Below are 15,574 nucleotides of genomic sequence, written 5' to 3'. Positions count from 1 at the left end.
TGAAGACACTGTATATAATTTCAATATTTTCGACAGATTAGTCACTTGTTTTAAGACACTTCAATATTGAGAGAGTTTGTAAGTCAAGTTGAATAAAAGTTGCTTTTGAAACAATATGGAACAGGTTCATTGAACCATAAAGTTCAACATTGGTCCTTTGAGCCGGATCTGAACCAGCGACCCTGTGAAGACTCAACTTCTTCACAGGTTGGAGGATGTTGAAGACACTGTATACAGCTTATTATTTATTTACTTAGTCATTATTTATTTACAATTCAATATTGCGAATTTTTGTAAGTCAAGTTGCATGAAAGTTGCTTTTGAAACAGTATTAAACAGGTTTATTGAACCATAAATTTCAACATTGGTCCTTTGAGCCGGATCTGAACCAGCGACCCTGTGAAGACTCAACTTCTTCACAGGTTGGAGGATGTTGAAGACACTGTATACAGCTTATTACTTATTTACTTAGTCACTTGTTTTCAGACAATTCAATTCAATATTTCCAAATACGGTATGCTGAACATAAAAGGTCCTTCAGACTAGGTAAAAATGCAGTATTATCCTTGATGAAAAACCTCATTGGAAAATCTCAGTTCTCAATTTGTAAACCATTAAATTCTTCAATAAAATCAAAACTGTTGTTTATGTAACTGTCTCTATTTCCAGGCAAAGATTTCAAAATTTAAAGTGGATATTTCGCAAGTTTTCGATACGGAGATCCTAGCAGATCCTTACTCTTGATTCCATATGGCTGAGGAAGAACAGATCAGAAGTATATTTTTATTTTTCTTGATATTATTCTTGTATTCCTGAGACTTTCCTTTTTCCGTGGAGCTTGTACTGCCCCAAGAAAATGAACGGTATTCTCTTCTACTATAGTCGTTAGTCACTATTCCAAATTGTACTATAAAAGCGACAAACTCACAAACATCTTCCGAAACCGCCGCTGAACTCCAAACTATCATAAAATGCCAAACAACGCTTGCAATCTAGCAAACATAAAATGCATGATGAAGTTTGGGAATTCTCTAGATTCAAGCAAACCTGGAATCCTCTCTGGAGTTGGCGATAGTTGAGGGATGACAAGAATGCAACCTCAAAAATGCTTCGCGAGTTGCAAATGTATGCTGTCAGATTAACAATAATCTAAGCTTTCACCAAAATATTGAATGCCTGAAATTACTTTGAGTTCTTGGTTAATCTCTGCCACGATGGACTGTGGCTACTCATCGTTTTTAGGTTCAACTCAGTACACGTCGAACTACACTGTGGAGAACTGCGCCTCAAGGATTTTCCTGTAGTGCTTGCCTTTTGTCTTTAGAAAAAGTCGTCATACTTTACTGTCACTCGCCGTTTTCGAGGCAAACTTGGGCACATTCAGGCCATCAAAGGAAAGAAATATTAACGAGACTATGTTTATTGCTGCAAAACTAATCGATCTCATCTTTCTCATTTGTTCTGTATGGCCAGAGGCACTATATTTGACATGATGTGTTCCATCAATCATGTGTAAAAATGATGTATTTGTAACGGTCGAATTTGTTTCTCTTTCAATGAATATATGAAAGCAATATTGAATAATGTTCATTTGGGGTGGAAAACGCAGTATTATGAGAATTTCTCATGAATGGATAATGAAATCGAAATTTATTTTACTATGTGAAAGCTCATTCAGGTGTTTATGATTGAAGAAATGATGTGTGAAGAATCTGTTGTGAGGTTGATGAGATAAAAATCTCATTTCTTCAAAATTGCACTTTCTTGGTTTCCGACTTGGCGCACTTCTTTTGATCTACTTTTCGGAACCTTTGGTGTAGTAGTGAATATTACTGGAGTTTGTTGGACTTGTTGCGGGACTATTCGTCACAACGAACACAAAAAGTTAGTGGGCCATTAAATATATCTATTGGTGTTCCACAGGGAACAGTTTTGGGCCCAATTCTGTTCCTTGTATACACAGCGCTAATATTCAGAGATGACAGTTAGCACAATATCTTCAATCGAGCTGAGGAAGCTCTACAGAAAGAATATGACATGCAGCTGCCCAGAAATAGAAAAAGCAACATCCATACAATATCTGGGCGTAGTTATTGACCAACATCTGAGGTGGGAAGAGCACATTTCCCAAGTTATTAAAAGGATGAGACTTCTCATGTTCAGATTCTACACCCTTAGGGAAATACTCTTTCGAAGAAACATATTAATTTTATATAATTCCTTGGCAGAATCTAGTCTCAGGTATTGTATTGTTGTGTGAAAGGAGTATTCAATAATACCTACAAACAACCCAAAACTAAAATACTCAAAATTTGTTCCTTAAAAAACTACCACTGTTTGATATGGATGTTCTTGAATATTAAGAAATTCAGTTTTATCGCTCACAAAACGACAAAATCAGTCGAAAACTTGCATATCAGAATTCCGCTCTTTGAAAAAAGTCACACACAAAGATTCGTTTTCTTTTTCGGACCCATACTATACAAGCTTTCTCCAACACACATGTGTGGAAAAAATATTTTAAGATTCACCACAAAATCCAGCATCGCCGATCGCTACCCCTTCCTCTGCAGTATCATTATCGTTATGATTTTTAGTTTTTTATTTTCTAAATCTATATTATTCTTTGTATTTTTTGTTCACGCTTACATTTGTCATTCTCTACCACTGCTGTTATATGCATATAATAATGTTATTACAGAAGTTGAATACTTCTTCAAGTGGGGTAGAAAAAGCACAAAACAGGCGGCATACGCCCAGGTGCATACTTTTTCAAGTGGAGTAAAAAAAGTACAAACCAGGCGACATACGCCCAGGTGTATACTTCTTCAAATGGAGTAGAAAAAGCACAAAACAGGCGACATACGTCCAGATGTTTACTGCTTCAAGTGGGGTAGAAGAGGCACAAAACAGGCGACATACGCCTAGGTGTATACTTCTTCAACTGAGGTAGAAAAAGCACAAAACAGGCGACATACGTCCAGGTGTATACTGCTTCAAGTGGGGTAGAAGAGGCACAAAACAGGCGACATACGCCCAGGTGTATACTTCTTCAACTGAGGTAGAAAAAGCACAAAACAGGCGACATACGTCCAGGTGTATACTGCTTCAAGTGGGGTAGAAGAGGCACAAAACAGGCGACATACGCCCAGGTGTATACTTCTTTAACTGGGGTAGAAGAGGCACAAAACAGGCGACATACGCCCAGGTGTATACTTCTTCAACTGAGGTAGAAAAAGCACAAAACAGGCGACATACGCTCAGGTGGAGTAGAAAAAGCACAAAACAGGCGACATACGCCCAGGTGTATACTTCTTCAACTGAGGTAGAAAAAGCACAAAACAGGCGACATACGCTCAGGTGGAGTAGAAAAAGCACAAAACAGGCGACATACGCCCAGGTGTATACTTCTTCAAATGAAGTAGAAAAAGCACAAAACAGGCGACATACGTCCAGGTGTATACTTCAAGTGGAGTAGAAAAAGCACAAAACAGGCCACATACGTCCAGGTGTATACTTTTTCAAGTGGGGTAAGAAAAGCACAAAACAGGCGACATACGCCCACTTTGGAAGAGGCAAGATTAATATTGTATAAAGATGTATACATTGTATCGTATTGTATCTGAATAAATTTATTTTAGACTGTATCAGGAGAAATCATACGAATTCACCTTTAATTCAACATTTTTCATGAAGCTGAATAAGGAATTTGGAGAAAATATTTCATAAAATCATCACAGTTCCCGCCTTCCCCCCGAGAGAATCCTGTACGGGCACCACTGCCTCGGATCCAACAGTAAAACGTACTGCCAAACCACTTGTAAGCAGAGCAAAGCAATTTCGAGACTCCCACATAAGGATTATTTAAAATTTCAGCCGAAATGTGAAACATCTCATAAACAATTCAGTCTTTCCAGCTTCCGGAAATGTGGTTTCGGCACGATAACACCGACGACGCTCTGCCTCCGAAAGCGTCGGGACGCTATATCGATTGGGACGTCGGGCGACTGTGTCAACCCCCACGGGCATTGGCGTGGTCGAGGAAGCGCGAGAGGGTAGTTTCTCGGGGTTTTGCGCTCCCTTGGATGAAATGAAGGTGAAAAGTGGGCATTTGAAGAGTGAAGTTTGTGAAAACTTCGTGGAAGTAGTTTTCTGAGATAAATTCACATTTTTGTGTTACGCAGTATGCTTGTACGAGGGTCACTTTATCAGTTCTGAGAAATAATTGACTTAATTAAATGGTATAAATGAAGAGTTTCGGCTTCTGTAACATAGGGTCTTTCAACAGGGGCTTCCCAAAACTGTGTTATCAAAATGAATGTTCTTTTTGGGCAACGTACAGCGTACTTCGCTAATTTTACAGTCGCCATAATCTTCCTAACGAGGGACTATTCGCAATATGGTGAATAAATTTCAGTAAACGATCGACCAGCACCCGTACGTCAATGAAACGCAAGATCTGACGAAAACATCGCCGCTGTCTATGAGAGTGTGCACTAGAATCCGAGGCAGTCGATTTCGCTTCGCTCACAAGAACTTGGCTGTCGCAGAGGTCCCCCAGATTGGGGCAGACGGTGACGTCAACACCAGCCAGGTAGCTAAGGCATCCAGTCAACCAAATTGTCACGTGGTCTCCCACACACCCGCGAACCAATCAGAGTGTACCAAATTGTGGCAGTCGCTCTAGCGAGACGACCATAGACAACGACGCTAACGTAACTATCGAACCAAAATGAAAAATTCAGAGAAATGTTGATCTATGGAAAGCTTCAGCATTTCCACGTCACTGGCCGCCAAAACCTCACTCCTTTTAGATATAAAATAAACTGTTAACAGACAATTTCGGGATCTAAACTACCGCACTGAATTAGAATGAAAACTTCCTGGATTCCAGTTGAAATTAGGTTTCTTTTATGTGATTTCTAATCTGCGCTTTCACAAACTCTGATAAACTTTAAATCGAATTCAGAGAAACTTTATTTGGGAGAGACAGTACAGAATGGCTTTCATTCTATTCCGGAACGCTTTTGTGGAATTTTTTCTTTCGCCGAATTGTTTCAAGATCTAATTGAGACAAAATCCCAGCTAGAGGTCATGGTGGTGTTGTGATAGAAATAACTGAGATTTTCATTGACTAGTTCAGTAATCTACAACACTATATCACTACACATAACTTCTTCATATGTGTTCAACAGTTGTATACTTGCTGCTTTTTCCCATTTGGAATAATCGCACAATAAGATATTAACATTAAGACAAAAAACTGGTTTCCTACCTGGATGATTCACCAGTAATGCCTGAAGTTATTGATTTTCAGGGGAGACGCATTTTGCAACAACTCAATCATGCCTCAGCCAACGTAATGACCAGATTTGCTCCCCTGCGACTTTTTCCTGTTCCCAAGATTGAAGGACTCATGAAGGGATAACGTTTTGCGATGAGTGAAAAGATAACTCAGAGAGTTCAAGGTCATACCAAAAAGTGTATTATATCTGAGAGAAAATACTTTGAAGAGGAAAAAATAGAAATTAATGATGTCAGGACTGGTGATAGGTGAATTATTAGACGGGCACATCCTTTACGAATAATAAAATGTATTAATAACACCAACAAATGAACAAACAGAAAATAACAGTGTATTTTCGAGTCATAAATTTAGTCGAAAAGGGTCAACAACTTGGGCCCTTGTCTTAATCCGTAAAAGTGTTAACAATGAGTACCTACTTGAAACATCCTAAAGTCTATCCAAATCCAAGATAGAGTAAAACAAAACAAAACCGAAGCGTGATGTTCACGTGATCGCCCAGTGTCAGATGGAAAGGGCATCGTTCATTGGTGAATTCGCCTTCTTGGTACGAGTTCGGTACCAGCACAGGGTTGTAATCAGTTGTTTGAGTGTTTGTGTGGCGTGCGTTATAGTATATTGTTTGAAATTGTTTTCCAAGATGTCCAGTACAGACACTGCTGATGACACTGTGAGCTATCCTCTGAGTCCAGCCAGGAAACGATCCAAAAAAAGACATTTGAGTGTTGAGATGAAAGAAGTGATTTTAAATGTGTTCAAGAAAGAGATGGGAGAAATTGAGACATCGACTGTCGACGAAGTCGTATCGAAAGTTTCCGATAAAATTGGAGTATGTTGCGCTTCGATTTACAATGTTTTACGGGAACAAAATCATACATTTTCCAAACCGAATACAAATCAGAAGCGTCAAACCATTATAAAATCAATAGATGGTGCTGATAAACATGAAATCAGGAGGAAAGGGCATGTGTACTTTTTCATAAATGAAATACCCACGATAGACAAAGTACTCACAGAAATAAATAAAGATGTTTCATTGCCAAGTTTTAAGAGGTCAACATTCCATAAAGTACTGAAACATTTGAATTTTGTATGGAAAAAACGAGGGCGCAATAGTTTATTATTGGATAGAGAGAAAGTTGTGTTATGAAGGAGAGAGTATTTGACCAAAATTAAATATTATAGGGAACAACAGAAAACAATTTATTATATGGATGAAACCTGGGTTAATGCTGATCATACTACCCCTAAAGTATGGGTCGATGAAACTGTGACCTCATCTAGGAGGGCCTTTCTAGATGGACTATCCACCGGATTAACAAATCCAGCAGGTAAACCTCTTCATAATTTCAGGTAAAGAAAAACGGCTCATTATTTTTCACATCGGCAATGAGAATGGGTTTGTTGCTGAAAGGCTGTGGTGTTTCGAGTCGTAGAAAACTGGAGATTATCACGAAGAAATGAACGGTGAATCTTTCGAACAGTGGTTTTCCAAAGTTCTACCCCATCTGGAGAATAATGCTGTGATTGTAATGGACAATGCACCTTATCATTCGCGACGGTTAGAAAAGATTCCGACAACGTCTTCAAAGAATGTTGAAATCCAAAATTTGCTGCGATCAAAGAATATTAGCTTTGAAGACTCAATGCTAAGAGTACAACCACTAAAAATTGTCAAGGAGCGCAAGCTTGAATACCAAAAATATATAGTCGATGAGATGGCAGCAGGCCAAAACAAAATTGTCCTTCGCCTGCCTCCATACCACTGCGAGCTCAATCCCATCGAATTAATATGGGCGGATGTGTAGCTCAGCATAACACCACGTTCAAATTTGCAGATCTTTGCAGTGTGTTTGGCATTTGATATCGGAAGTCGAGACAAAGATGTGGAAGCTTGATAACATAATAGAGGCACAAATCGAACCACTGATAACTCAGATTGGTGAGGATGACACTACTGATGAAGAGACAAATTCATCCAGTTGAATAATTTCGATTAATATTCCTTTTGATTTTACATAAAATGAAAATTATCAATAAAGAAATAATTACGTCTCTTTTCATATAATGCTTGAGTGCGCTGTGAAAAATCCAATGAAAATCTCTTTATATTACACATATTATCTGCATTTTTCCCGTTAAACTGCAAAACTTGTGCATTTCACTCGTTACTATAAAAAAGTTTTCCTAAGTATGATATAGCATTTGCGATCAACAAGATGTTGGTTCTGAATACGACCCTGGCCAATTCTTGGGATTTTCAATATCACGAGCGTAGGGCATGTCAGTGTTTACATCCACTCTATCTTGAATTTGAATTTGCTTTAAGTGGTTTCGTTCTAAATATCCATCTGTTTTTTTGGCAATAAACTTTGTTTTCGAGAGAAGAGGGCATATACAATGAAAAAATTCAAAAATGCTAATTAAGTAAAAATTAAAATAAAAGAATTAACATAAAAAACCCAAGCAGAGGGATATTTTAACATAAAAAACCCAAGCAGAGGGGTATTTTGTACGACTGCTCGATAATAGTTATGAAAAGTTAATTTCCTAAGGAGAATTTATAATACAAAAATAAAAATCAATAACGAGATAAAATAACGATGAAAAAATTATTATTGTTTGAGAAAAATAAAAATATTCCTTATTTTTTCAACACACCTCGTACATTGAAATAAACAAAATTGGAATAAAATTGCAACTTTACTCGTTTTATGAGTTATAGGGGACAAAAATGTTGTCAAAATGCGATTCATAAAATGAAGAGGTTATGGAATAACTCAGTCCAACACAATATGGAATAACAACCTCAAAATCTCTCTCTATTCACGCGTACAATATTGTAATAATCGAATCACCGGCAATGAAGATATACAAATATCATCAGGAGGAACAGAGAGCGGTTTCAATTGTGTCGTGCCGCTGCATTTAATTGCATTCCACTGTTTAAATTAATGTTGAATGCCCATTAGGTACGTTGCAACATTGTCATTGTCAGAATAATAGACATTCAATTGGTGCAAATGCGGTTATGTTCAAACCCAATCAAAGCTAACAAGAAAATTGTTGCGGTGCCTGTTACAGCAAAGACGTTTCCATCCGGGAAATGTATTCCACTCTGTAAAGGTTAAAGCAGTGGGTGTCCTTTCGAGTGAATCGCAGTTGACCACTACACGAGTTCTTCGACGTTAATGAGCTCTCGACCCACTAAGCTACTCCGCATGCAATATTCAGAGGCACAGACTAGCCAAGTTATACTTTCAAAATTCTTAGATGTGAGCTCTGGAGAAACCAAAATGATGCAGATTTATTACAAAAGTACCATGAAATGAAAAATAACGTATATCTTAAAATATTTCTTTCGCTAGCACTTGAATTTTTTCATAAGAGTCTAGAAAATAAACCGGTGATTTAATAAATAATGGAGGAATCATACTGAATGATGAAGGAGAACAAAAAATTCAAACTTTAGTCAAATTAGACTGGAATTCAAGACAATCTTGAGAAAAATCAAATTAAACCACAGATATATCCACTATAATGTGGATATATCTGTGGTTTAATATATGGTTTAATATAATATATGGTTTAATATAATATATGGTTTAATATATAATAAAACCGAAATTATTACGTTGTTAGTTATTTTGGTATTCTATGCTTTATTTAACTACTTTCATGACAAAGCTTCTTCATATTTTGAAATCCTCGAACAATTTTATGGAGGTTCGCTACTTTCCTTGTCGGCATGAAGAACACCATCATTTTTATTTGTTTGTTTGTTAATAAACCTTTCAGCGCTACTTGAAACACTTGTTTCAAAATAACAACGACAGTGTATCAACTGCGTTAAGGATTGATCGTAAACACATGCTAAAACTAGTTGAAGAGGAATAAACTATTGATTTAAGTGTAGCATCTATTAACCCAAACATTAATGTTTTCAAACATTTGAGGAGTTCAAGATAAACTTATCATTTGTTGGCTGTAAGAATTTAAAACAGTGGCATGACTATCCCATCAGAAATGGACATTTCGTCGGGTCATAATTCAACGAGAATAGAATAACGAGGGTATAGAGTCGTTCAATTTTCCAAACCCGTGGAAATGATGTAAGCAAAACTAGTTCAAAACGAAATTGGAGAAATGTGAGGATTATTAGGGATATTTCGCATGAGGTTATGATGACTTTTTCCCTGTTCAAAAAATAAGGTGAATTTCAATTCTAATGAGCAGATTTGCTCAGATTTTTTGTCGAAATTCAGCATTTTTTGGAACAGGCTAATGCCAAAAATTCACGAAAAAATTGCATGGCATTAGCCAAACGACATGCCGACATTCTCAACGACTTCTCATCGTTCTCTTTGACTTACTCTTGAGAAAATCATTTTCATTAGACCTGATTTCAATGTATAATATTAGAAAATGGAGATCTTGAGTCATTCCCTCTGTAAACATAAAATTATATCGTTCATGAGCACGGCAAGCATTTTTTCGATGCACTATGTATGTTTCAAGCATATACTTTTTTTTTGAACGAGTCAAAACCGTTTCAACTAGAATGAACTTACTCGAAAAACAACGAATTATGCTAAAAGAATGTCGTTTTACAGTAGAAATTGTGGTGTGTCAGAATTTTACTCAAATTGTGAGTTACGACGAAAATAACGTACCCGTTACATAGATAGATAGATTCGTTTATTCAACTACGTTACATAATGTTTGTAGTCTAATTCAATCTAATTTTCACAAATTCTAAACAAATTTTTATCTATTGAAAAAACAAAAATATAAAATATAAATCAATAATAAATATAGTATGAACATATAATTTTAAAAAGGCTAACAATATCGCAAATCTGCAACAAGAATTCTATACCAAGATTAACAACAAACTTTGCTTTCTTATATATTATTTTTATATACAACTATAATAATGTCAAATATCATTTTGTGAATATTCTTGCACACTGTAAAAACATTTAGATTTCAAATATTGTTTCATTCTGAATTTGAACTGATTAAAATTAAGACTTCTTAATTTTGACGGAATTTTATTATATAAATTCAAGTTTAAAGAATTCATTTTGGATGTTGTCAAATGAAATTTGGATATTTTCAATAAGTCGCCAGATCTGGTGTTATATTCATGGTTATGAGAGAGTATTTCATAATTTTGATTATTTTTATGTATCTCCAATATACAATGGAATATATATTAAGATGGCAAAGGCATGATATTATATTTAATGAACAACGGTTGGCAGTGGTCGAATGCTGGAGCATTTGCAATGATTCTCAATGCTTTTTTTGTAAACGAAAAACAGGTATTGCTGAACTGGAATTACCCCATGAAATAATGCCATAAGAAATCCTACTATGAATCAGAGAACAGTAGACTTTAAGTAGAACACCTTCGTTACAAATCCGTTTCATCTGCCTCAGAAGAAATATATGGAACGATATCGTTTTACATATATTCTCGTTATGAGTGGAGCAATTTAACGAGTCGTCCAGTTGTATTCCCAAACGATTTACAGAACTTACAGTTCGTATATTATTTTGACTGGAGACGATGATGGTTTGAGTTTTCAGTCTATTCAGTTTAAGCTTATTATAATTGTGCCATATCTCAGTTTTGTCTTCAATGGAGACTATCAATATTTTTTGGGATGAGAAATAGGTAGCAACATCCGCATATGACATCATATCATGAGGGTACATGTAAGAGAAAAGGTCATTAATATATATGATGAATAAAAGTGGTCCCAAAACAGATCCTTGTGGGACACCATGCGGATTTTCCAGTATGTCCGATTTGCCGCTCTTTGAAGATACATATTGTTTTCTACCGGTCAAATACGAACGAATAAAAGAAAGTGCAGGACCTCTTATCCCATAAATTTCCAGTTTACGAAACCTACTGTAAATTTGAACGATCTGAAAGTAGATATAAAGGTTGGGGATTCTTCTTGATTCCCAGAGAGAGTAAGTGCCTTTTTTGTCCCTACAACTGAGCTTGAAAACGCCGACACAAGGTCTACTGAAAAAGTGGCTGGCCAACTTACATTTCTTGGTTTTCTCGGCACCGGCATTTTGTGGCACAAAAAGGAACAGAACACACACGAAAAACAGTAGCACCCCGGGGGGACCGGGCCCCCGATGTCTCAACGTCATCGTCACTCTTCTCCACTACGAGCCGCGAACATTTTCCTCATTTCCCGGGGCCGTGGTCGTCAGGAAAATCCCATCACTGGTCGGTCGCGGTATTCGAATATTTTTTCTCTTGAATAATCACTTTGATATGTCGGTCGAACGGCGTTGGGGATATGTGTCGGTCTTCGGCTGTGGGGGATCCGTAGTTTTGTGATTTTACACGCTAGTGCTCGCGCATCTCCGCGTAAAATCGATGCCGACGCCAGCGTCGCGGCGGCCATGGTTGTCTCGAAAGCGGTATCTCTGAGCCAGAGGATGAACTGCCAGGGGTGGTGGAGAAATTCGCGTTGCGGGGTTTATCGCCATCGAGAGGATTACATACGGGGTGAGCAATAAAGTCCGCAGTATTAATTTGTTTCATCCGTTCATTCTTATGCATTCATTTAATAATTCGTTTATTCATTTATTGAATCTACGCCAGAGGTTCTAGTTTTACCATTCATAATCGTTCATTCGTTCGATCGTTCGTTCGTTCATTCATCATTCCGTTCTTCCGTCAGTCAGTCAGTTGTTGAGTGAGTGGGTCAGCCGGTGAGTCAGTTAATGAGTCAGTCGATCGGTCGGTCGTTTAGTCAGTCGGTGAGTCAGTCACTTACTCAGTGCTGTGAGTCAGATAATGTGTCTGACAATGGGTTAGTCAATCGGTGAGTCAGTTGACGATTCGGTAAGTCACTCAGTGAGTCCGGTGATGGATCAGTCGGTGAATCAGTCAGTGAGTCAATCAGTTACTCAGTCGATGAGTCGGTCGGTTAGTCAGTCGATGGGTTATTGGGTCAGTTGGTGAGTCAGTCTGTGAGTTTGAGTCAGTCGGCAAGTCACTAAGATAGGAATCACTCGATGAGTTAGTGAGTCGGTCAGTAAGTGAGTCTGTTAGTGAGTCAGTGTGTCAGGAATCACTCGATGAGTTGGTGATTCGGTCAGTTAGTGAGTCAATGATCTACACATCTTTGTACAGAGTTAGTTTTCTGAAAATGATTCCTTTCTCTGAAAGATTATCACATTTTGTATAAAGAAAGAGAAATAGAAAGCCATAAAGTGAAATTTGAAGTGGTACTAATGGAAGGCTCATTCATTGATGATAAGCATTTTTAATTCAGCTTCAGCAATTAATGAAATATGATTGCGAATGATAAGGCAAGCCAACATTAGCCTTGCAACAAAAGGTGTAGTTATTATAACTATTATCGAATCGTTGATAATTGCTGTAATAACGGAGAGTTGTTCGAGACTATCTGTTGGCCGCATTTTGCCCAAATTATTCAGATTCATTTTTTATATTTCTCAGAAGTAGATTCATGGGTGTAAAGGGTGATGAACCATTTTAAATGAATAGTTGAGAGCTTTAGACTATTATCGTGAAACAGATATACATGAGAACAAAGAAAAATCAGGATATACTCGTTTGTAGAGGAATCCAGAAATACAATAAACTTCCTGTAGACTTGACAAATATTGCTTCTACAACTGAATTCAAAAAAACTTTGCAAAAATTGTATTTAAACATGCAGATGACTGCAGATGACTTTACGAAGCCTAAAAGGGTAGTCATCGGACAGCAAGCCATGATGGTTAAACCTCTGAAAAAATCCACGGCTTTCAAACTCGAAAAGCAACGACACTGAAAACCTCAGCCGTGAAAGTCTAAACCATTTTGTTATGCAGATGACTGTTCAAAAAGTAGGCTGATTCAGTATAATTTTACCATGTTGAAGTTATCAGAAAAACTTACACCAATATGTTTTGTAGAACTTTTCTATTTTTTTACCTTCAATACCTGTCTTCATATTTTTATACTTATTTTCAATATACTTTTTGTTTTCATTATTTTGTTATTGTTATAAATAACTACAAGATTATATTATTCAAAGAATACTCAGTAGTTCATAACACCAGATGTATCCTGATTACGGGCCAATTATATGTTTATAAATAAATAAATTAGGAAGTACTTTCACAAAATTTTTATCCCCAGTACATTAAAACTTTGAATGAATCTATGTTCATTAAAATTACTCAATATTGAAGTAGCAACAAACGACGACATTTGAAGAGCTAAAGTTCTTCAGGAAAACTTAAAAACAACGACCAAAATTTGAAGAATCGGGAAAAATGAAACCTTAAATAGGTTAAGCTAGTTTGTGTCATTGAGGAGGTTTCGCCAACTAATTATTCGATAGGAACATCAGAAAGAAACGGAATTTTTCACTTGACGAAATACTTTGTTGAAATTAATTTATTCAAGAAACACTTTATAATGATTTTTTCACTAAACAGATTCACAAAAACGCAAAATGTGTTTCGCTATTCTATACCTCCTTCAGGCGTGTCTATACAGTATAGACATCACGTCAAGCATATTCAGAAGGTTGGTCTATGGAATTCAAGGTCGCCTGCTGGAAAATCATTATCCAAATTGGAAGTGTTGATGGTTTTTGAGAGTGGTTTTGGCGATTACCAACTGATTACCAAAATACCAACTGATGTATGGAGAGGAGCGAACATCATTGAGTCATGAGCCCCGGAGTGGTCGACCTACAGTAATCCAGGACGAGGATCGGTAGACGCTGTTTGTGATGGTTTGAAAAGTATAAGAAAGGTCAAAGAGCTCGAGAAAAGGGTGCCCCACAGAAATTGTCACGTTTCTCAAGGTGTGTCAACATACAAATTGGGTCTCGAGCACCCAATTTGTATGCTGACGAAAAAGGATGTCCCACGAGAAAAAGGTGCCCCACGCTTCGAACGATCGATAGAAATTGTCACGTTTCGAAGTGTGTCAGCATACAAATTGGATTTCGAACACCCAATTTGTATGCTGACGAAAAAAGGATGTCCCACGAGAAAAGGGTGCCCCTCGAGACAAGGGTGCCCCACGCTTCGAACGATCGATAGAAATTGTCACGTTTTAAGGTGTGTCAGCATACAAATTGGGTTCCGAGCACCCAATTTGTATGCCGACGAAAATGGGTGCCCCTCGGGAAAAGGGTGTCCCACGCTTCGAACGATCAATATAAATTGTCACGTTTCAATGTGTGTCAGCTTACAAATTGGGTTCCGAACATCCAATTTGTATGCTTGGGAAAAAATGGTGCCACATGAGAAAAGGGTGTCCCTCGAGGAAAGGGTGCCCCACGCTTCGAACGATCGATAGAAATTGTCAAGTTTTGAGGTGTATCAGCATACAAATTGGGTTCCAATCACCCAATTTGTATGCTGACGAAAAAGAGTTCCCCACGAGAAAAGGGTGCCCCACGCTTCGAACGATTGATAGAAATTGTCACGTTTCAAGGTGTGTCAGCATACAACATGGGTTCCTAGCACCCAATTTGTATGCTGACGAAAAAGGGTGTCCCACGAGAAAAGGGTGCCCCACGCTTCGAATGATCGATAGAAATTGTCACGTTTCAAGGTGCGTCAGCATACAAATTGGGTCCAGAGCACCCAACTTGTATGCTGACGGAATTGGACTCTTCGAAACGGACAAAACATTTGAAACAATCTAATGAAATATCTGTCCGCTGCGAGTCATATTTAGGCAACTCACTTATCACACACCTCAAAAATCAGACGAATCAAGGAAAAATGATAACAATTAAAATTAATCAAACTTATTTCCTGGCGATTCGAGATTATCCACCGAGATCAAGACAATGCTCTCAAAAACCGAAATGAATGTGAAAAAAAATTTTGGAGTTATTTTGATAACGCCCAAAAAACAAGTAACTAGTTGAGGTCTCGAATTCCAAACGAACATTCGAAGTTCTGAAATTCTCAGTACTTGGATTCCGAGACCATTAACCAGTGATCATTTTTGATGAGAAATTCAATTGATAATCGATATCTGGAGATCGTTCCAAGATTAGACGCACTTGAGGTGCGTCACCTCGGATTAAGGATTCTGTATTGTTTAGCGCTGATAAGGATAACGTTAGTTTGGAACGATACAGAGATCGTTGATAAGGATGGCGTGTGAAACTAGCTCCCTGAAGTGCAAATTCTAGAAGCACCCTATCTGTAGGGACTTTCAACAGGGACTTCCAAACTATGGCAATGGGC

At 37.5% G+C, this 15,574-nt stretch overlaps 1 protein-coding gene across 1 annotated transcript in view; it reads right to left on the bottom strand.

Moving 5' to 3' along the window:
• Positions 1 to 11,668, bottom strand: part of loaf (low-density lipoprotein receptor domain containing lost and found) — a 64,224-nt gene extending 52,556 nt beyond the window's left edge. Inside the window, exon 1 of the mRNA XM_023173157.2 lies at positions 11,374 to 11,668. Coding sequence (XP_023028925.1) covers positions 11,374 to 11,482 — 109 coding nt within the window. The 5' untranslated portion in view covers positions 11,483 to 11,668. The remainder of the gene's footprint in view (positions 1 to 11,373) is intronic.
• Between the last annotated feature and the right edge of the window lie 3,906 nt (positions 11,669 to 15,574).

Source organism: Leptinotarsa decemlineata, unplaced genomic scaffold, assembly GCF_025532065.1.
Source record: "Leptinotarsa decemlineata unplaced genomic scaffold, Ldec_3_MD MMD2_P_RNA_scaffold_5, whole genome shotgun sequence".
Classification (NCBI taxonomy): domain Eukaryota; kingdom Metazoa; phylum Arthropoda; class Insecta; order Coleoptera; family Chrysomelidae; genus Leptinotarsa; species Leptinotarsa decemlineata.
This window is presented reverse-complemented; position numbering and strand designations above follow the sequence as displayed.